Source organism: Merops nubicus, unplaced genomic scaffold, assembly GCF_000691845.1.
Source record: "Merops nubicus isolate BGI_N331 unplaced genomic scaffold, ASM69184v1 scaffold15957, whole genome shotgun sequence".
Classification (NCBI taxonomy): Eukaryota; Metazoa; Chordata; class Aves; order Coraciiformes; family Meropidae; genus Merops; species Merops nubicus.
This window is the reverse complement of record NW_008622421.1, coordinates 1-23,927: the sequence shown is the minus strand read 5'-3', so window position 1 is coordinate 23,927 and position 23,927 is coordinate 1. Positions and strand designations below refer to the sequence as shown.

The following is a 23,927-nucleotide window of genomic DNA, read 5'->3' as shown; positions in this document are numbered from 1 at the left end:
TTCTTGTAGTTGGTAAAACCCATCTTTTATATAGAAAACATTTTTTTAATATTTTGTGTCTCAGTATAAAAAAATAAGGTAAACACTCGTGGACATTGAGATGTATCTCAGTCTTTTCTAAAGTTTTGTAGGGAATGCAGGAATGTTTTTTTTTCTTCTTGCCCTCTTTGTTTAGGAAAAAAGGATCACACACCATCTGTGTCAGAGCTCTGCAGATTAAACAGAAAATTGGCAGGCTGATCTGTTCAGCATTTAAGAAGAGAGGGAAGGATAGAGAAATCAATTAAACAGATTTATAATTCCAAACCTCATCCTCTGAGTCATGTCAGGGCAGATATTGCGAGTACTGAATTTAGTGAAATGTAGAAAAGCACATTGTTTCTGAGAGACTTCAGAAAAAATCAGAGGATATGGATTTGGAAACTTCTGAGTACTAGTACAATGATTATCTAATGTCTAGGTAATATCGTAGAGATATTTTTCCAACTCTTTCTCTGTTGTGAAAGACACTTCAGATACAGTTAATCACGTAACCCTGAAGGAAAACAACACTGCCACCAGATGAGGATAGCTAAAGATTAATTTCTTTTAAGTTTATAGATTTAAGTGACGATGGAGAGGATCTGCTTCAAGGTGTGTGTAGTACTGTATTCAGGATGAGACCCTTGTGACAGAGTAGCCTAAAGCTTCACAGCAGTGACCCATCTAAGCAAACCTATCAACAGTAGAGTATTTGTTTTATGTCAGTCTGAAGGAAAAACAAAATCTTTTGAGAAAGTCTGTATCCTCCAGAGTATGTGTACCAATAATAAGAGACCATGACAGTACACTGTGAAATGGAAAATTCTTACCCACAGTTATCTATGAAGATACTTGTATAGTTAATATAAAAATAGGGGAAACACAAAAAAATTGCCAGAATGAGTGGCAATCTTCTATTTGAGCTGAGCTACCAGTTAAACAGGAGTATATTGTGGCTCTATACGGCTGCTTGTTCCACTTGATGCTAGCCAGCTAGCTGCAACTACAGATAGAGTCACAGATGCATACTAAGAGGATGTGTACTAAGAGCTGTTTTATGACAGAAGGTAGTAGTGCAGCCTTGCTTATTCATACCGATTGCCTTGTTTCCCAGGGAACTACTTCAAAATTGCATTGTGGAAACCAGACCTTTTAGTGATTTTCCTATTAGCTAATGCTTACATCATGGTAAACCAGTTTGTAAAGTTTAAAAATGAAAGTATTTGATAAACTTTGGAAGTCTTAAACTACATAAATACATTATGTGCTTTGTCTCTTACAGTTTTAGCAGAGCAAGATAGTGCTGCAGCTCAACAATATGTTCGTCAGGGATGTCCAACAGCACTCCGAGCTGATCTGTGGGCCCTCATTCTCAATATTTCTAATCAGCCAGAGGTAAGGAGCAAAGTGAGAGTAAAATAGGACTAGGTGAAAACACAAAAGTGCAAGCATGTTTTCTTCCAGTTTCTTTCTTTTTCTAAAACAGAAATGCTTTACTGAGTTGTCACAGAAACTTATAGAGAAAGCGTCTTATATTGAGAAATACACACTTGCCTATTAAAAAACTCCATGCTGTGTTGAGGTCTTGCAGACTCTTCTCTGATGTCTTAACAAATATATGAGCAAAATACTGTAGAACAAACCATTCAGTTCATCTGGGTAGCTCCTTTGGGTTTCCTGTATGGTGCTGACTTTTTCAGAAGGGGACAAGAAAAAAAGTCCTGGAAAGAAGACTAAACCTCTCTTATTTTTGCTAAGTCTTATAAAAGATGTGCTATACCTTTTTCCTGGCTACTGGAACCCGTCATCATATGCATGTACATATCTTCTAAATTGCTTTGTATGTTATTGCATATACACTTCATCTGTATGATGAAGAAGACCTAAAGAGGAACTAGTAAGATGTGAATTGTTTTCATACTCCCTTGTACAGCAGCAGTTTTTCATAATACCTTATATTTGACACATTCCTCAACAATGAAATCTTCTGCAGTAGCCAAAGCTGTGATATAGTAAAAATAAGGAGTTGAGGTTATTAGGCCTGGTATTAGAATTGCTTAGTTTATTCGTTTTTAAAAAATAAAATATGCTTCTGTTTCTAGGGAATAAAATATTAAATTTTCTGTAGAAGAAAGAGCTGTTGAAATAATAATGAAACATCATACATCTCACTTAAATCTGTTGTTGAGCATCTTATTTTAAATTATCAGAACAGCTTGAATTTTAGAAGTCTTTCTCTTTACGAAAGCAGGAATATGAGAAGTGTGAAATTAATGTTGGTTGCATTGCATCTGTTTATATTCTGTTAAATGCTGTAGGCTCTAAGATGTTTTTTATCTTAATCTTATCTTAATGTGGAAAACAAAATAATTCAATAAAAAAGCCAAGTATTTTGATTACTGAAAGTCTAGATAATGATCAGAAAAATTATAAAGTCTTTCATTTTATGTTCATGTAAAGCATGAGTTGTTACAGAAATGGATTTATTAAAGTCTGTTTCCTGAAATTCACATGGACAATTTTCAGCAGTTGCCTTTTTTAAAGAGAAATAAGCCATGTCTGTATATTAATAAATGTCAGCCACTCAGATTAACTGTAGTTTATAGCTGTGTGTTATATGTGTTTATACTGTGCATGAACTGTGAATATTTTAGATGTTCTCAGAAGGTTAGTCTCTGCTGAAAGGTTATTTGATGCAATTTACTGTTAAATAATCTAGAGAACAGTACATTGGCTGTTTGATCACAAGTGCTCCTGTATGTGCCTTTACTATTGTAATAAATAGTAATTCAGCTCCATCTTATTACAAGGATGCATGTAGACACTTATGTGGGCAGCTAATACATGCTTGTTGACATATTTTACCCTGAGATAACTTTCTACACACTTAGCAAATGATACTCAAGAACTATAGATGAAGAAGAAAAATAAACTATATATGCCTACAGTATTCTGAGGTTCAGTGCAGCAGACATTCTCCTTTATGAGACATTCTACAGCGTCCAGAGCCCTGAGACTGAACTGAGTGGATTGTGTGCAGGGAATTATTGATGAGGCAGTATTTTGTGATGGTGCTGAGAGAGCTCTAGAAAGCTAAGTGGCTGGAAAATAGTAGCAATAACATCCTGAAAAAAAAATGGTAAGGATAGATGATGTGAGGCAAACTGCGAATTCGTCACTACTTTGAGACTGTTGAAATAAAGGATTGGAAAAAAGTAAAATACAAAATCCACCCTCCCTCCCCACAAAGAATAGAAATTATCAAGTCGTTGGATGAGATAGGCTGTGTTGGAGAAAATCATCTAAGCTGGTGATATAAGTACACATGAATGTTTTTCTATCATGCTGAACTGAAACTGTATCTTCTAATGTAATAGCTATTGGAACCTTTTATCTTACTTTCCAAGACTTTTTTTTGCATAGCATAGTATCGTATTTGTTATCCTGGGCTCTAAGTTACAGTTATTTTATGGACTTTGAGTACTAAAAATATAAATGCACTACAAGGGTAGGCTTTCTGACTGAGACTTAGCAGACTGCCCATAGATCAGGATGCTATACCTGTGTTTAACTGAATGCCTGTAGTTCATTTTAAGCATTGCCAGAGTGCTAACACCCTGAGACATTCTTGCATATGCTGAATACACTGCTTTATGTTTTATAAAGTGTAGCAAAGCAGTTTTCATATGCATGTAACTGGTTTGTGATCTGCTGTATTTTATGTGGACTTTATTGATGTATCTAACACTTCTTTTCTCTACCTCTTGTGTACTGTTTCTCTGCTGGAGTTGATTTGTGTGGTTGCAGAAATTTCTTGCTGTAATGTTTTTGATTTGCAGTTCAGGCTCTATTACATTTATAGGTGTATGACTCTTTAACTCATAAGGACTGTGAATTTTCTTTCTTTAATATAAAGCATTATGAGGGTTTGGTGTGAGCGGCATTGTGTGTGTTAGCATCCAATATTGTCGTTTGAAAAATTTTATTCAGTCAGGCTCAAGCTTTGTATAAAGCTAATATACAGCCAAGCAAGGGATGATACTAGCAACCTAGCATTGTAATTGTAAAAATGATAAACTGTAAGCTCTATGTGCAGGATTATTTAGAAATGCGTAAACACATTGCTCAACAATGAATTGTTTATTAGTTTTAATTTCTAATGGTACATTTTAGAGGGACTGTGTTAAAAGAGCATTTTTAAGGTTGTGAAGTCAAACATTTAAAGGCTGAATAGTATCACAGCTAATATTGTCTGTGCAGACAGTATAATTTGCTGTGTATAGATGTATATTTTATTGTATGATCTTGAATCACACAGTCACTTTTTTTTTCCTGTGGGATGTCTGCCTCATTGATTGCACAAAATGGATGGCACACACTTTGTGAGAATCTGTTCAATATTATTTTTCTTTCATTCTGTTCAGTGTGTTACTTTATTGTTAATTCACTGCATGCTATTCAAGCAGTGCTTAGAAAACAAAATTGTTTGTGATCTCATAGGCATTTTTTTCCTGTCCAATTTTTTTGAGTTAGTGGGTTGAAAATCAATCGTAATTCTGAAAATTCCAGCATGCAGAAATTAGAAATGCTTTGCTTTACTACCCCTTTTACTGAAAGCAATTTCATAGGTTTAAAAACTTAATAAATGGATGAGGTGGTAAGTTCATAATGGAGCATTATTTAACTCTGTGCTTTATCAGAAGGGTTTTTTTTAGATTAGGCTCAGTAGCATAAGGTACCCTCTGTACCATTCAAACAGCCGAGAAGCCAGTAGCAGTAATGGACTGTCCTCATCGTTGACTGGAGAAGAATTTGCTTTACAAGTAGATTTCACAGGTGTCTGGTAAAAGGAGAATAAGCTTTGGATCCACTTCAAGGATTTGCCATGCCAGACTTTCTTTTGGCCATTACCTCTTCATGTCATCTGATTAGTTTTTTTGTTTTCTACTTGTTTCTAGTACTTCTGTTCCGAATCTACAGCTCACCTTATTAATACTGGTTGCCATTCTTTAGACTTCATCCAGTTCCCACAAATCTCAGTGTCTCCTTTGTAGACTCCCCAAAGACTGTCTGTCTTCACATTCATTATTCTATGCTTCATCCACCTGTTTCTTGTATTAGGTTTGAGAGACAAGTGTAGATAGTGGAATCACATAATGAGGGTGACCTAAAAATGAATCATGAGCTGCCTGCAGTTCAGCAGTGAGAGTGCAGCTCCAGTGCCAGAATTTCATGACAGGCCACAGGTGGACTGTGTCTGCACAGAGGCTGCTGAGTAATCCAAACCTTAATTTCAAACAAGGTGAATCACCAGATTCTACTTAAACTATCTTTGCTGGATGGTGCTGAAAGATACTGTTCTCTCTTGCCTGTGAGCCATTTTCAGAGCTTCGTTGTCCTTATGCTCTCAGGTGGACACAGTATGAGTTTTTAGGGAGGAAATTTTGTTATGTAACTTTGAAAATTCAAGAAGCCTGGGCACTGCAATCCTGAGATGTACTTTGTTTCAGCTTGGGAAGAAAAGTAAGTTTGGAGGTGTGTTATAAAAAAAAAAAAATGGGTGTAATTTTGAGAAAAGCTACAGTTTTATGTAAAAATGCAACAGATTTTTAAGGAGAAAGTTTACGATTCAAGGTTATGTTAAGATCTGGCAGACAGAGAATGTTGAATCAGATGAAAATGGTAAGATTTTGGTTTTATAATTGAAAACGTTTTAGGCTAAGAAACATACCACATTTTTGGACAGTCTTGAAACTTGGTAGTAGTTGTCTCATCTGGAGGAAGAAACGCAGCCAGTAAAATGGTAAAATGAAACTTGAATCTTTTTTGAATCCTGAATGAAGCTCTTAAAAACATTCCACACTGTGAGAAAAACTGATCACTGAGCAAGAGTCATGTGGCTTGAAATAAATCCATGATCGATCTTGTTTGTGATTCAGATATAAGGAATAAATTTATTAACACAGCATGAATCACAAGCCTCTTGTCTTACCAAGACACAGGGCAAGATCCTCTTGTAGTCAAGCTGTGGCAGAAAAACTGGTGTGATTCGCAAGCCAAGACTTCATTTTGCATCACAACCATCACAATGTAAGAGAAAATTAATATCAAGTAATGACTGAAAGCCTTTATTCCTATAATGGTTGTGATTGGTTCTGTCTTACAGGTCCCTTTTTAATAATTTCTGATTGGTTTTCCAGACTTTTCCTCATGAGTTCTAGTTCAGGTGGACAGTTTGTCCTGGTCTTTTTAGTAAATTATTGAACTGGTAAAATATTGTTTTACTGTGTTGACATTTGCAATGTAAATTTGCTGCTGCTTTTTTTTTTTGTTTGTGGTAGAGTTTTGAGCAATTGCAATTAACCTGATTCTTTAGATTTCAATTACTAATGTGCTGGATTAAGGCATAGGAAGCTGATAAATGTTTTAAGAAATTAATAACATGTTCATAGCATCTGCACTGAAGCTACCAATCTAAATTCATGATGTCAGTAGAGCATCATTTATGATTTTTTTTTTTCCAGAAACCTGTTCTTTGTACATTCTTTGAAGTTCTTCCTTGTATACAAAATCATTAAGTCTATTCTAAGTGTGAATTAAACTTAATACCAAGTTATTCTGACTGTTAAGATGAATGGAACATGTACTTAAGTCATCACTTTTTAGTTGTGGGTTTACAATAATTTTAATAATAACAGGAAAATCTGTGGACTCATGTTAGCAAATGTAGAACATAATTGAATGGCTAATTCAGGAAGGAGAAGGTTAGCACAAAACACTGGGCTAGTGGTAACAACTTGTGGCTTGGAGCCACCTGTGACTTCAGGTGAAAGTATTTTAACAAGAAAACTTGTTTCTGCATACAAATTGAAAGAATGCTTTATATGTGTGTAGCAGAAGATTACTCTCTTTCTTCACACCACTTTCATCTCCCACTTCCAAACAGCCTCTAGCAACTGTTCAAGGCAGTTACAGAGAACTAAAAAGTAGGGAATGATAACAGGAAATCATGAGGTTATTAGAATCTTTCTCAAGTTACAATATGTTAGTAGGTGCATTATCTAGTACCCTTGTAGCAATGAGTTTCATTGTACCATTTCTCATGCAGTACTTGCATGTACAACAGAAACAGTTCATCTGCTTAGCATGAAAAATGTTTGTTTGCTTTTTAAATTAGCTCCTTCTGTTCTGATATAGTCATCTGAGATGCCAAAAACCCCTTTAGACATTAATTTGGCAGTTACCCAATTAGGCTATAGTATTGAGGCTTTAAAATTGTGACTTGAATATTAAAGTAGTTCTCTGTAGATTTTTAAGAACAGAATGCTACATTCATACTGCAAATAATTTATATTTAGTAAATATTTATGTCTGATCCTTCATAAAGAAATGCTGTAGTATTTATATCTCCCCTCTTTATTTCTCAGAAAGAGAAATGTAAATATTGTCCTTCTGTTAGTTACCAGTACTGAGTAAATGCAGCTCTTGTCCTCATTTCAACTTAATTCTAGTAGTTTCTAAGTGTGTACTATTATCTACTTCTCAGTTTCAGATTAATACAAAGAACAGTTACAATGTTCCCTGGCCTTCTCTTAATTTTGTTTTCAGTTCTCTCCCTTTCAAAATTTCATCTTACTTCCCATTTGTTCTTTAAATCCTTACTTCAGACTTTCCCTTTATACAAAGAAATCAGCAGTAAATACTGTGTAAAGCTTGGAATACACAAGTATTTGTGCGCTGTCCGTAGAGACACATTTGAAATCAAAATAGTTTTGTGAAGTGGGAAGGAGCCTTGGGACTGCTGATTTACTTTATGAATTTATTCCAAATCATCTGAAACTGTGTTATTTAATCTGAAACTGTTATTCAGTTGTAGGCATAGTGACAGAGAGGTATTTAGGGATTACATGATGATAATGCAATATTTAATTCTTTTTTTTTTTCCTTTGCAAGCCCTTTCTAATTTTTTTCCGATTTTTCCCCATCACTCTGCCCTTATGTATGTTCTGTAGACGTTCAGGAAGTAATTGGAGTTTAAAAAAAGTTCTGCATTATTTGTGTTCTTCACAATAAATTTTTATATATTTATCATTTAATCGTTGAACAAATTCAAACTATTTAGAGATTCATATTAGTAAAACATAAAATAATTGCAGCAAGTCACTACTGCTAGAAGATATGACAGAACCTTATGGAGAGGTGCTTGAAAATAGAGGGTAATCAAAAAAATAAAAAAAGGCGTAATGATTTTGGACATTGGAAAGGATGTAGAGAGACCCAAAGGTCTGGAAGATACAGATCTTTGGTTTGAACGAGTTCCTTCATTCTCAATTTTTAAAGTATCTAAAAGGGGGCTAATTTTATAATGTCTCAAATATCTTCCTCATTTCTTATGACTTTAGCATAAACTGTGATAGAAACTTCATGAATCATGCAGTGGGTTTTTCAGGTGAATACATGCTTATAATTATTTTTTAAAAATTGTTAAAAATTGGCTTTTGTTAGTTTGATTAGAAATTATAGTGCCTCAGACTGATGATAATACTATTTTTAATTTTAGGATATCTTGTATTATGAACAGCTTAAGTCAAATGTGATTCAGCATGACCTTTTAGTGGACAGCCTGATCTATAAAGTAAGTACTTCACTAATCACTCAAACCAGTTAGATAGGTTTGGTTTTAAGGAGTGTAAGAGTAATTAGTGCAAATTTGTTATTGTAACCTCTCTTCTTGTGCCTGTGTTGGCTCTTGTGTAAGATGTGTTTGAGTTGACCTGTTAAGTCATAAAGAAACAGTGGCTTCATTTGAAGCAATAACTGCTTTTGTGAGGTAGAAAGCACTGGGTTCTGACTATTTCAAGTTTCAATTCTGAATACTTTAATCACTGAGTTAATATAGAATATTTTAATTTAAAAATATGTAGTATATGCTTAACTACAGCTCTTTCAGGATTCAGTGGTGAAACAGTGTCTTCTACCACTGTCTTAAATTTAGCTTCTATGGGAGTTTCAGAAGATGTTTTTTGACTTCAAACTGCTATATTTTTTGCTTACAGGATGTAAAGCTGACAGCAAGCAACGATGACTACTATTTTGTATTTGAGGATTATTTATATCAGGTATGTAACTATTTTTTCTTAGAAAAGCTAGAAAGTGTACTCCTGTGGGATTATATAATCTTTGGAGTAAGGACTGCCTTTGTGTTTCATGTGTAGGCAGAGTGCAGTGAGACCCTAGACAGATACATCTGTTTGCTGCATTACTTTTTTCCTTCTGAATAATAGTCTTGTACACTTAAACAGATTAAGCGGGACAGGCTTCTAAAACTCCTACTCTTAAGGATCCTACACAATGTCTTTCCAATGCAGTAAGCCAGAAAATACAAAGTCAGCCATATTCTTCCCCTTTCCAGCTTTGCAACAATAAAATGATTAACAGCTGTAGCATACAGACGTTAAGACTTGAGAAGTATATTCAGGCTTCCAATTTTTTCTAAAAAAAAGAATAGTATTGCTTTACAGTGACCTACTGCAATAAGCATAAAAGATATTGTAATGACATATTTTTAAATTGAAGATATTGATTCTGAATAAAGTAGTGACATGTATGGTTACTTCTAGGATTGCTCCCTTTCCAAAGCTACTTCAAGCAATGGGGAAGTCAGCTCATTTATGAAGAATTAGCTTCATTACTGCCTGTCAGATGCCCCTAAATAGGAGATTACATTTATGAATTTCCTAATGTGTAGTTGATTGCAGTGTCAACATAAATGTCATGCAGCAAACTTACCATTCCCACAGTGCTTTCAATTTCATTACTCACATCTCTTAAGTTAGACTTGCATAATTTTTTTTTTTAGAGCTATGTGAAGCTAAATGATTTCTTCTTTGATGGCAATATGTAAAAATGCTAGTAATTTAACAAAGCAAGAAGCTGTCCTTAATGTTGCTTAGTCCCTATAGATACATATTAAGCGGCTACTTTTACTGCAAGGCTTTGAGGCAAAGAGTATCTCGAACTTCTGATTATTAGTTGCTCTAGCTTTGCTCGGTGCTTTGTGGTATTGTTCAGGTCTTTTCTAGAAGAAAGTTATACGTTTTTGTTGATAATTTTGTCTTCCAACCTAATTGGCAAATCCATTGCTGCTAAATTATTTAGTTCCATGGCCTCTGGAAAAATCATGCAGTATCACTCTGTCCCTCTATTATTTATTGATTTCATATGATAACTGGATTTAAATGTTAGCTAAATAAAAGAGGTAATTAAATGTTAGTTTAAACCAGATAAACGATCTGTGTTTGTGTTTTCATGACTAGTATACTGCCTCTAAGTTTTCCAAATCATGGAGCAAACCGTGGCATTTGTCTGTATATTACTTAACAGATAAAGCATCCATCAAAACCAGAAAATCTGAGTGTAAAATAACAATGAGCATATTTTGTTGGACCATTGGTACCTGTTTAGTAGCATGTAATCCCTTTCGGGAAGAACACTGTGAAATGATATAATTTATTTCCTTTATGTCTTTGCTTTCTTTGTTTCAAAGTTTACATGTTTTTATTACTTCTTTATAACTACTGAAACAGAATACAGCTTCTTTTAATATAGTAATTTGGTTTTGGTAAAAGCTTTGGCTTTGTTTCTTTTTCCTTTTCTCAGTCCTTTGAACGCAGTGGTTTTCTTTTAAATTTTGATTATGAATATCTGTTTGCCAAACATTTCTGTACTTAAAAAGGGAATTGTGTCTTTTTTTTCTTTAGTGTTACATTTTTTGTGAATGAGAAAAATAATACGTGAATGAATAAATCTGTAAATTCATTATTTTAGGGCAGAGGTGCAATTTGAATACATTAGTCTTACCTCCTGCGTCACGAATACATGCAAAGTACCTCACCCAGTAGTTTTTAGGTATGGTCATAACTTATGTTTGAGCTAGAGTCTGTCTCTTATAAAGATGCATAATCTTAATTTAAAGACTTCCAGATCCTGCTAGTGGACACTATATTCCTAAAAAAGGATGCCTCAAATTAAGGTTACGTTCTTTCCCCTGTGAGAGAACATAATTTACATCCTTTTTGATAGTTTAATTTTCTTTCACCTCAGTTAACACATACAGAGAATTACATTTGCCTGTGTGTTGTTATTGTCCTCTATATTTTGGCAGCTATGCAAATGATTGTGTATTGGGCAAAAATAATATTTAACTTAAACTGAGATAAAGAAACTATTTTCTAAAATATATTTGTATCTGAGAACTAGTTTTGAGGGTCAAAGGTGGAAAAAGTCTCAAAATATTACCCACTTTCCATAAAAAAAATTTTAAAAGCAATGATGTTCAGATCAGTGTTTTCATTTTGCATGTTTCTTTTTGACAAATGCTGATTTATGGAAAATATTTGTAATAATTAGTTGAAGGAAAAATCCAGTCATTTTTATTCACAATAAATTATGTAGTGAAACAGCATTAAACATTTCCACCTTTTACACATTGGCTGAAGTTAAAACAAGCAAACAAACAAACTCTTAAAACCTGCAAAAGCACAAGGTTTAAGGTATGCAAAGTCAGCAGCAAGTTGAAGGCTGTCTTACTTCTGCCCTCTTGTGTAAAGTTTTGATAGTGCAGTCTTTTGCATGAAAACTTGAAAATTTTAAAATACAAAACTAATTATTACATTTTTTTTATAACTGCATAGGATTCTTTTTTGTTTTTGTTTTTTTTTCTAGGAGTGCTTTTGCTATTTAATTTTATACACAGTTGCTGTGAATAGTGGATTTTTTGTTTATATAAACAATAAGAAACACAAATATATTTTACAAAATAAACCATGCATTTCAGAAGTTATGGATATGAGGTGGACATTATAATCGGTGTTTTTTGAAAGAACTGAATATTGTCCAAGCATATTGTAACGCTCCTGGGAACGAAAATGAGTGTAAAGATGAATCTTCTGGAACAGCACACATGTGAAAATGTAAATGTTTTGTTAACTTACTCACTTACCAGGATCTCCCCAGGTCATAATAACTGAACAGACAAATAATCTAATAGGGTCAAAGCAGCCAGTTGCATGCAGTCACTAATGATCTGACAAAAGAGGACTAACCCATGCTAAGAGGCAAAGAGGAGGGTTGGAGAACACGGGTACTTTACTGACAACAAATGAATGCGAAGGTAAAATCACAGCAAATTCAAAGCAAGCCTGGAAATTTGATCAGGAAAATAAGTTGGTCAAGGGCTTTCAAGCTTATTAGCTCTCTTTAATAGCATCTAAAAAGTATTATTAAGGCAGGTCCTTAACTATGTTTGTCATTGTTGATCCAGTAGATCAGCTGATTTTTATGTGCTGTCTTTTCTACAGGTATTACTCTGTTTTTCCCGAGATACATCTGTACTGGAGCACTTCACTTACAGTAGTGCCACCCCACCCAAATCATACATCCGAGGTAAAAGGAGTGGTTTTAAAAAAGATTGTATAGTTTTTTGTTGACAGCTGCAGTAATACAGTATGTGAATTTGCTTTATGTTCATAACACCTAGTAGACTACATTTAAAAGAACATTTATTCATACATTCAGTTGACATCTGCACAGATTCCATTGCAACAGTTCAGAAGCTAATCACCTGAAGGCCAGATTGCAATGTTCTTTTTCTATAGTTTTCAGTGTATAACTCTCCAGTGTTTTACCAGAATATTGAGCACACAACTATGGCAATATGGTATGCACAGCGTTGTCCTCTGCAACAACTGGAAGCAGTGGAAGGATGTTGTGTTCCCAAAGCAGTGAGTTTTCTAGATATTTGTAGACAGGAGGAGAACATGTTGCTGAAGAACGGTGGGCTCTGTTCAAAGGTCTGGGAGAGGAGACCTCTACCAAGCAGACTTATACTGATTTTTTTCAAAGCATGACATGTTCCAGAGTGATAGCTTACTTTTGGATATTCTTTGGCTTAAATTCTCATGTGAGTCTTATTTTTGTCAACAGTGTTAAATTTATTGGCTCAGTCCTCTTGCTTTATCTGCTAATTTCTAATGCCATACCTCTGCACTCTGTTTCCCTTCTTCTTGGATCCTCATCTGCCTTGTCTTTACCCAGAGGTTCCTAATTTTGTCTTCATTCTTGAATCATTCAGCCATGCAATCACTTCTTTTTTTTTTTTTTTTTTCTTTCCATGTCCCTTTACCTTCTGCATTCCCATTTTGTTCCTCGGTCCCTCATGCCATTGTATTTAGCCAAATGTGATCCCAGTAGCAAGAACCATTTTGCAAAGGACATCAGCTGACAATTTTCCTCTTGCTGCTTCTTATGTCACTAGAGGAAATGTTTGTTTTCTTTTTTTTTCTCCCTCTCTCTTGCTTTGTAGCTCTTTTCTCTTTCTTTAACTGAATTACAGTTTTCTTTACCTACTTATTGACACCTGAGAGCAGAACAGCAGTGGGATTCTAGGTCTCACTTCAGGCACAGAGCCATGGCAGCCCAGAAAAACAGCTGTAGGGAACATCCTACTTATTCCTAGACAAATCTGGGAAATGAAGTTGCTGAAATCTGAACCTGTGCAGTGTAAATCCGAAAGGCTTGTAGGTCCTATTTTTGGCTAATTTTCCAAGAGATGTACTTTATGCTAAAAATACTCTCCTTCCAAATTACAACTCCTGGTTGTGCAGCAAGCAAACTACTGAAAGGAAGGTAAAAAAAAAAATTGTCTCGTTTAATAAAACAACTGATCTCTGTAGTTGGAAAATGATGGGGTTTATTTTCATGAGGTAGTAGGCAAGAGCTTTTCAGGGTAATTTTGAATTTAATTCAGTCCGTTCATGCTACTGGAAAATATCAAGTCCAGATACCATTGAACCAGGCAAAAGTTCCCTGTGCTAAATTCTTCTGGGTAGAGTGAGTGAAATACACAAAGATTGAAAGGATCTCTGAATATTCTATAAATTTCCATATAAGTAATTACTTTATCTAGTTGGATTCTCTCATTTTTAAACTAAAATAATTACCATTTTTAAGTAGTTCTAAGAAGGCTTAAAAATGCTCTTATATTTCTGAATAAACTGTTACTTTTTTGACAGTGGATTTAAAATAATTAGTTTCAATAGTTAAAATATTATTAACTAATATAACACGTTCGTTTTGCTGGGAAAATAAGAAGTTATGTGATCAGTCTATACTATCAGTGATTGTCTTGACTTAATCTTTTGTATCCAGTAGACTACCTCAATATTTTTTTGTTATTTCAAAACCGTACCATCCACCTTCCTCTCTTTTGGAGTCTTAATGAAGCCTTGAATATTTTTATCTGTTCTTCTATCTTTTTAAATGCCTTCCTTACATCAGTCTGTTACAGCATAGCAGATTTAACCTCTATACCTTATCCCCTCATAGAGCTTCACTGTCTTCAGGGTCTGAAGCAAACACCTCTAAGGCTCATAAGACACACTCAAAATCTCTATGGGATGGCATTGCTGAAATCTTCATCCTCTTTTTTGCTGTTTGACAACCTCTATTACTGATGCAGCATTTGAGTTCTATATCTGACACTGTACCTGCCCTATTAGATTGCTTGCTTGTTTTAGACTACAGCAAATGGTCAATAATACAAGTAGTTCTGAATTTGATTATTGTATCTCAGAATCTAGGTTTTTATTTAAATCTTTATACCTTTCAACAGTTCAGGTTTTAACTGTGGTTTGATGATTCCCAGGAAAGCTCGGAATGGAAGAATACGCCGTTTTCTATCCTCCAAATGGTAAGAATTATACTATTGCCTCCTCTAGTGTTAGATTGGAAAAATAGAGGATTTTTCTTCCCAAATATAGAATTTCTTTTTCTACTGCAAATTACATTTCACTGTTATTTTGCAAAATTCATTAATTTAAAGGAGTAAGCTGGACTGAAGCTACTCCAAAACCACTTTCAGCCTGGTGTTAGTAGTCACATATGGAGTTTGTGTGTGTGGGAGGGAGAAGGAAAACATCTTCTGGTGCAGCAGCTTGTATTCCAGTCTTGTATCACCACTCAGAGGATCTGGATGATATCTGCTGAAACTGTCTGACCCTCAGTTTTCAGTACTCACAGACCGTGCTTCAAAGTCTTTTCCTTTTAAAATTTGTTTTTAAAAATTCAGATATGGCCAATCTGTATAATTTTAAGTTAATATCCTTGCTGGTTTTTTTACTTCAGTTATTAACATTTTTTTTTTACCTCTTATTGTGAACATTTCAGCCCCACTCTATTGAACCCTTCTCTTGTGCTGCATTTATATCTTAAGTTCAAACTCTTTGCACTTGCTTTCAAGGCCTTATGTCACCAATCTTAAATCTGTTCCCTTGGCCTTCTCTTTTATGTCTTCCATATTCCAATGGTGTCAGTTGTAGCACACACTTTTGTTCCCCTTTCTACGATCTTTGCTTCTGCAGTTCTCTGCAGCTTTGTACCCATGAAGCATCGTCCTTATGACCTTTTGCCAAAGCAGCTCTCTCACCAGTCCTATATGAAAATTAATGAACAGGAGCTGAGATCAGCTGGAAAGGAGGAGAGAACTGTCATGGTTCAACTGGCAACTCCTAAATGTTTTATCGGAGTACTACATGAATTACTAGAGGTCTTGGCCTTGTTTTTTCCTGCTCCCTCCTTGTCATTGCATGACATTTATGAGTTGTCATTGATCTGAAATTAGCTTCTCATTTCAGCAAAGCTTATACATAATAGCTTTGTGGAAATGCAGTTTTACTTGCTTTTCTAGGAACTATTGCATGTGTTTAAGCATGTAGTTGGTTGTGCTGAGGTAAGTGATACAATTCCTGTACTTAAATATTTACAAGATTGAGATCTAAGACTGCAGGTGCCATAACAAGGAAATATATTATTCTTATGCTATGCAGAATACAGTTTAGAAAGTTAGGGGACAAAAAACGCTTTATTTACATGGATAAAAAAAAAAATATAAGAACAAAAAAGGAAATATTTTGTTTTGTAGGTGTAATACCTTTTCACGGCTTTTCTATGTATGGTAAGTGTGACTCAAACTCATAAAACCTCAGGATTGCTTTTTATCATATTGCAGTTTAAAGCTGTATGTACTTTTCTGCGACTTTCAAACTTGTTTGCATTCTTATTCTTTGTATATGAAGACCATTTTTTATAATTTTTAAAATTCCAGGGTATTTCTGTTATATTACACCTCTCTACTGTGTGGGAGTTCCTTCTTTGTGAACTAATAGCTGACCTTATACATCCTAATGTATATTAATACAGGGATAAAGCTTGTTGACAGAGTGTTTTTTTCTTGTGTTTCACTTCTGGGTAGACCCAAGTTACCTGTGAAAAGAGTTCTGAGAAACACAAATTATGTAAAGGTTGCTGTATCCATTTTTCTGGAACAGCTGGTAAATGAGCATTAAATAATAGAATGGTTGCTACTTTGCTACACAGAAGAAAGGTCAAATATCAACAAGATTTCAAGGAAAAGAGCAGGAAAATCTCCTCAGGTTTCAGACAACAAGGCAGCTAGTGCAGAGGTAGTCCAACAATGTGAGACAAAGTGTTACAGCTTTTTAGGTTTTTCCTTCGATTTATCAAAAGTGTTTGTGGCATCATAGGGCAAGCAGATTTTAAGATTATATTTAAAATGTTATGTTTTGCTAGTAATACAAGTTTAATGATCACACAATCCTTAAAATTGGGAATTTGAATGTGGAGTGCAAATTTGAACCTGACTAGGGAATCGTTAAGTCTCTGAAGTAATAAACAGTTCAGTTATAAACTCTTCCTTAGGCTTAGAAAGCCTCACTAGGCAGCTTTCACTTTTTCTGTGTGAAAACGCTTTTCAAAATGTTTGGATTTGACTCTGACCTTGAGAACAACGTCTCTCAAACTGGGTGTGATCTTCCTTCCCTCCTGTCCTCTCTCTTTGCAAGGGCTCAGAATGTTCTGGTTGTGGGAACAAGGGAAGCTGAAAACCAAGGCAGTGATGTAACTCCAGGCATGGATCCCATAGCCTGGACCAAGCAGAGCATTCTGTGTATTCCATGCTGTGCTTCTATAGAAGGAAGTACCTGGGTCCTTATGTAATTCCTGTAGACTGTTGCATGTTCACATGCATACACTCATAGGGTGCTAACTCTCAGGCACTGTGCTGTTATCCTCCTGGCCTTTATGTACATATGCACGCTGCCAAGTTTTCCACCTCTATCTTCAAGCATTAAAAACATAAAAGCATAAAAAAAAGTAATGCCCTTTGCTTTTCTACCCCTACGTAAATACACGTTTCTGTGAACATCTCTCTCTGTCTTAGCATCCAACCTCTCACACACATGCACCACTTTTTTCTGTTAAGCCATGTTCTCTGATATATGTATGAAATGAATTCACACATGCATAAACCCATATATATATGATTGTGCATATGTATGCAGACAAATGTGTCCATATCCCTAGCTTTCTGTAAGTAAAACTGGAAAGCAAGGTAGAGATGGAGACTATGAGTGTGTTAAAATGTAAGCTGTCATCCATAGTGAATGCACCTGTAAAATGAAGCAGTAGATGTGATGAATGGGCAGACAAAACTGTTATTTGCAGAAATGTTTATTGAACAACTGTCTGTGAAACACACATTCTGTGAATGGAGTAGCAGTCAGAGGGAACTGGTGATGTTTGTGCAGCACATACAGCAGATTTATCTACATGCTAGACTTCCACAAAAAGAAGAAAGGAACTGATTGAAAAAAGTTTGAGAACTGCTGTTTTACTAATGTAGCCAACTCTGATTTTGAATCAGGTGTGTGTACTAAAAGACTTCTAAAGAGTAAACTACCAAATGTCCATGATTTTCAGATCTTATAAGAAATAAACAGGTCTTTATCACTCGGTTATACTTATGTGATGTTCTTGTGGCAACCAAAAGCTATTTTTAAAATATTTTCATCTTCACAACACTCATCTTCAAGCAGTAAACATATTCTGATCTTCCAAATGAGAAACCAGTCTGGAGCTGGTCACTAACACAGGGGCACATTGAAAGATATAGGCAGTTGAATCAAAACTTGCACTGTTCAACATTTCCTTGCTTACACCTCAGAGAAGCTGTTCTTAACGTGTATTTCTTATGCTTCAGAAGTCAGCACTGTAGGAAGCAGGTTCTAACTAGCTTAGGTTCTTGAAATATCTAGAACGACCTAGAATGTGTTGTACTCCCTTTCTTAATTTTTAATGTCAAATTATAGACTCTACTATAAAATGTTTCTTACTAAGTAATTGGTTTAGTGTTGGTTTTGTAAATTGTACTCCTATAAGTCACTTGGGTTTTCCTCATACTTCATTGAACTCTTCTAGCAGTCTACAGTGTTGAGTCAATTAATTCTTTTATCCTTTCAGTTGCTCCACTTTGTTTTCTGTACCATGAACCTTCCAAATTGTATCAGATATTCCGTGAGATGTATGTGCGTTTTTTCTTCAGACTCCATTCCATCTCTTCTCATCCCTCTGTAAGTTCATTAGAAATTAAAACCCACTCACTTGATATTCTCTTTGCTATGGAACAATAACATACAGTGGCATGATTTTCTATGCAATTGAAATAAAATGAAATATTTCAGGCAAGCTTGGGAAAATTATTATGTAACTTCAGTTTGCATAATTTTGTTTTCTCTGTCAATGTTAGTCTTTGCTGTAGAATATAATGTACTTTAAAATAATACAGTTCTCATTTTATGAGGGTGTGGGAGTTTTCTTGAGAGCCAAATCTTTTATGTAATGGGTTTCTCAGTTCAAGAGGTAACATAAATGCACACTTACTTTAATTAATGGCATATAAGTGCACACTTAAGTATTTTCTTGGGTAAAAGGACTAAAATATAGTCTTATATATACAGATATTGCTCCTGTGATATCAAGTTACTGTCTCTTTCTTTAAGTCAGTGTCTTTGTGCGACAGCACGTGCTTTGTAGCACTACTAGATCAATTTAAATAATTTGGTTATGTTTATGACCAAGACCAACTGTCCTGAATGTAAGAGAATTGTACAAATTGGCTTGTCTTCTATTTTTTAAGACTAAAACATAGTAAATATGGTCTGGGTTGTGTTTTATTTCTCCTTCACAAAATTCTGAATAGTTGTATTACTTTTTGAAGATGTTTCCTGGTTAAAAGACAATCCTTTCCTTGATATACCATTTCAAGGCTGTGCATTGTGCTTTCAGTCATTAATAGCAGGGAAATGGGTCAGAGAAGAATCTTGGTAATTTTTAAAAGAAGTTTTAAAATGTTTACTTTTACCTTTTTTGTAGTTATCCCCACTGCTATTTGCTTTTAGTTATCAGAGAAATACTATTTCTCACATCCTCTGTCTTCTAGTTCAACTGGGTTTTATTTCATCAAAATGGAAATATATCAAGTAGGTCATATTATAATAGCTCACTAAGTACTTAGACCCTATCATACAAATACAATAAGTAACGTAGAGCTGAAAGGGACTACCACAACATGTTATGTTGCTAATGCATACGTAGCATTGTGGGAGCAAAGCTTTAGTGACTGAAGGCATTAGAGCTGCTTGTGCCCTGCTGGCCTGCGTTGTATATAATTAATAGTGTTTTATTGCTTCGATTAAAAATTCATGCATACTTTTATGCTGATATTGTTTTCTCAGATTTGACAGTATCGGTGTTAGTATTCAGGATACGTATGATCTTATTTCATTAGGGCATCGTGTCGTTGTGTTTGCTGTTTGAGACTCTTCTGCAAACCCATCTGCCCCAGCTCTTTTATCATCTTCGAGAAATTGGGGCTCAGCCGTAAGTACTTGTTTCTGACTTGCTGCAAGTGTTGCAGATTCATTGTTCTGAAAATGCTGTTCTGTAGTATTTTAATTTAATTTAAAAGATAGAGGAAATTTTTCAAAAGTGCAAACATCAATGTACCATTTTTCCTTGAAAGTCGGTTGTAGTGCTCTCCTACGTATGTGTGCTTTGTGCACTTCTTTTGTATGCTCTGTGAAAAAGAGAGGAGATTTGCTTCATGAGAAATGCTGCATTATTTAGATAAATTTCAGTTGTTCATGTCAGATCTGATGGAACTAAGTTATTTATTTCCTAGGGGACAGAAGTCACAGAGCTGTGTTAGTTACAGCAGAAACTACTGGAAGGGGAGAGGGAGCAAGAGGCTGTCATTCTATAGAGTACTCATGGCACCAAGTGGAATAGAACCTGAAAGCCTTGCTGCTTTAATCGGTATCCATCATAATAGCAGAAAGGATGAAACATCAGGGTGATAATAGCTGAGGATCCCTCTAATGGGATTGTATGGTCAGAATATTTTCAGGATATTAGTACTTTGTCAAATGTGGTGCTACACAGTTTTCTGATGGCTGTTGCAAAGGAAAATATCATTAGTGCAGTGAGAGAAAATGGCTGTTCTTCCTAGAAAGGAAATGCAGAAGAATAATGAAGTATTTTCAATTTATACAGGATCTGTCTGATCATTAGGGGAGACAAAAGTATAATAACTGTTGTTTATCATCCGTTTACAGGCTACGAATTTCATTTAAATGGATGGTACGAGCGTTTTCTGGTTATTTAGCTACAGATCAGCTCTTGCTTCTGTGGGACAGGATCCTGGGATACAACTCTTTAGAAGTTCTTGCTGGTAATAGGATTATTTTTACAAAACATGTTAACTCCTGACGAATGTAAAGCAAATACATGTTAGCTTCAATGTATTTTGTAACAAGAAGGAGATAGTTGCTCTTTGAATGCTAAAGGCAGATGACATAAATGCCAAAGAGAATAACGTTAAGAAAACTAAAACTGCGTAAGTACTGCATCTCTAGCAAAAATATGCAAGGTAATTTTTTTTATGATAGCACTCTGAAAATGCTAAGCAGCAACTGAACAGAGCGAAGAATGTTCTCCCAGCTTCAGTGGTAACAAGAAATTAATTCATCACCTTTCACAAAATACAAGATTCATGTTCCTCATTTATGGCAAGTAATTCTTCAGTACTTGGAGCAAGTGAGAGTTCCCCTGATTTTGGTGGATTTCTTCTTTTGAAGTCCCATCTTTTAAGAGTGTTATAAAATTTTGTACTTATTTTTTAAAAAGGAAATAATGTCCTGAATTTTATATGATCTTTAAGATAAGGTTTCTAAGGAAGACATGAGTCTTCAGTTTGGTCAGTTTTTAAATACAAAGTAGATGAATAGAAAAGTTTTTGGCTTGAAGACAACTATGTAGAGAGAATCATATGAGATAGTACAAAATAAACTAACTCTAAAAAAAGATGTTATATAATATTCACAACTGAAATATTGCTATGTAAATAAATTAAAATTATTGACTTAGAAATTAACTAATTGTACATCACCTTGTCCCTTATAATGAAAAGTCAGTAATATTAAACTCAAGCATTTTCACTCTGACTTTTCTGAAAGCAGGTTGTGGTTTTCCTATTCATTTTAAAGAGTGGCCAAAGAAAACTCAAACACAGACATCCATTGTATATTGTTCTTCAGAATGAGAATAATAACTCTAAGGGAGTGAGAACTGGTATTTTACATCAAGATTAATTCTAAGCATTAATTAACAGATCAGCAACTTAAATACTGGGCGTTTTCTTTCAGTTCTGGCGGCTGCTGTGTTTGCTTTCCGAGCAGTGAACCTGATGGAGGTGACATCACTGGCTGCAGCTGAAGTAAGGATAAGTTTCAGTTAGAGGAGATTGAAATAGTTTCTGATGCCTTGCCAACAAGAGTAACTTAAGCTTCATACGGCATGGAGTACATAGTGCAAATCGTTCTGCCTAAATTCTTACCTTAGATAAAAAACGAAGGAAACTGTCAACATGCAGTACATAATATTGCTTTTCTGGGGTAAAAGGAAATAAAAGAGCGTATTTACTGCAACAATGCAGTGCTATCAAATTATTTTGTACAATTAGGGTAATTTTTTCGATGTTAATATATAATTTTTGTTTGTGGGATATATTGGTTTTAAAATATTGTAGAGGTTTGTACCGTTTTTCTTAGTACATTTGAATGTAGTTGCTTTTGTACATTTTGATATTATAAAGATTTTGCAAGATTAATTTTGTCAATATTAAATTTGATGTTTCATTGTGAGTACTGTCATGGGAAATAAAGGAAATTGCCATTAAGATGGAGATTATTATCGATTATCTCTAGAAATTTTTTTTTTTTTTTTTTTTTTTTTCAGAAAATCTGGTGATGTATTTTTTCCCAACTTTGAGAGCTTGTGATGACTCTTTCTTTCTTCTTTTTTCCTTTTCTTTAAATATATGTTCTTGAGAAGACTTTGACTATTTGAGTCATTACGTTGGACTTACTCACAAGTATTAGCCAAGCCACAGGATAAGGATTCTTAATTCCCAATTATTTTTAGAAGCAAGTTGAAATGTTAGACCCCTTATTCACCCATGATGCCATGTATATTTGAAGTAAGGCTAAAGGCTAAAATAAAGTTACTTGATTTATATACATAAATATATGCAGTTTCTTTGAAATATTAGGATGAAAAATACTACAATAAGGTACTAACATAAAACAGCAGAATTTGTTTCTAGCCAGGTCTGAATTGAATTATTGTTAGTATTTTAGTCAGTGTTTGAATCTTTTTCTGACTTCTGGACTTGCTTTAAAGCAATATGATTCCAATGTCAAGTTTAACAAGCCTTTCTGTTTTTTATACTAGGCTGTACTTGCTGACCTTTCAACCCTGAAAGTTATGCCTCTTCTTCAAATCTTCTTGTTTGCAACTGTCACTTGATCTGCTTCAACAATATTGGTGCCACAATTCCAGTCTTTCTTGAGAAGCTGATCATCAACTATGCAACGTCTGCATAAAACCAAAATTAAACTGTATGTACAGTGTTAACTTAGAAATCATGACCTTAACATTTTCTAACTGGAAACAATAACTCTGCACACAAGTGTGTGCAGTGCATGCTACTGAATTTCACCCCGACAGCAATGGTTAGTGCTTGTACATTGAGAATGACTACTTGTGCAAATAAACAATATGAATCAGTGTCTAGAATGCATGTAATATTAAATTAAATAAAGTAAATGTAATTCGTAATCTGAGTTTTGTGATGTTAATGTCAAGAGTTTTAAAAGCTCTCTTTTAATAGGATATTACTTTTTTAAGCTCACAGTTTAGAGGCTATCAGCTCAAATACTGTCAATGGAGAAAATAAAGATACTTTAACTTGCAAGGATTCTTTATTTTCTAAGAAAAAGGTAGGATCATACACCAGTTCTGCTATCTTCACAGAATTCTTTTTCTGTCTTCTTCTCATGTTAGCTACTTCCATTTATTCTTTTCATATTACAGAGCTGTAGTCGTGCATTCCCCACTCATGTTCTGTTAGGTATACAGCTGTCTCAGCTGTATTCTGAACTGCTACCCAGAGTCCCATCAAAGGCCCTGTGTTGTAAAATATGTTCCCCTGCAGAGGAAACCCGAGTGTCGCTTCCTTCAGAACTTTTTGGGGCCAGTCCTTGCATGAGCCAAAATATTCCCCTGAGAGTGACACCAAGAGTCTTTTTGCTGTGCCCCACACCCTCTTTGGGAGAGAGGTGCTGCACCTGTGCCAGTTTTCCACATCCTCTGATTCAAGAGATCAGGCTTCAATTCAGAATCTAAACTTGAATCAATGTGTGATGGATTGTCAGGCTGGCTCATTGTCTGTTAGCAATCATACCTTTTGTGAGGTCTTCCAGCTTTTCCCACTGATTTGTTTAAAACCAGAGTTGGACTTGATAATCTAATTTGATTAAGTATGTCTTGAAAACGGATCAAAGCCAGAAGAACATAATGGGTAATATGGCCACCGTGTTTGCCACAGGACTTGTCTTTGCCTGGCTTACACACATAGAATCATAGAATCCTTT

General features: G+C 34.9%; 1 protein-coding gene across 1 annotated transcript in view; it reads left to right on the top strand.

Moving 5' to 3' along the window:
* The window catches only part of TBC1D19 (TBC1 domain family, member 19), a gene marked incomplete at its 5' end in the record, with an annotated part of 39,235 nt that extends 16,128 nt beyond the window's left edge, over window positions 1-23,107 (top strand). Inside the window, 11 exons of the mRNA XM_008944784.1 lie at window positions 1,304-1,416; window positions 8,582-8,656; window positions 9,078-9,140; window positions 12,381-12,465; window positions 14,726-14,770; window positions 16,001-16,033; window positions 18,397-18,506; window positions 19,724-19,815; window positions 20,550-20,665; window positions 21,639-21,709; window positions 22,726-23,107. Of these exons, the coding sequence (XP_008943032.1) occupies window positions 1,304-1,416; window positions 8,582-8,656; window positions 9,078-9,140; window positions 12,381-12,465; window positions 14,726-14,770; window positions 16,001-16,033; window positions 18,397-18,506; window positions 19,724-19,815; window positions 20,550-20,665; window positions 21,639-21,709; window positions 22,726-22,800 (878 nt within the window). The remainder of the gene's footprint in view (window positions 1-1,303; window positions 1,417-8,581; window positions 8,657-9,077; window positions 9,141-12,380; window positions 12,466-14,725; window positions 14,771-16,000; window positions 16,034-18,396; window positions 18,507-19,723; window positions 19,816-20,549; window positions 20,666-21,638; window positions 21,710-22,725) is intronic.
* Window positions 23,108-23,927: the final 820 nt, after the last annotated feature.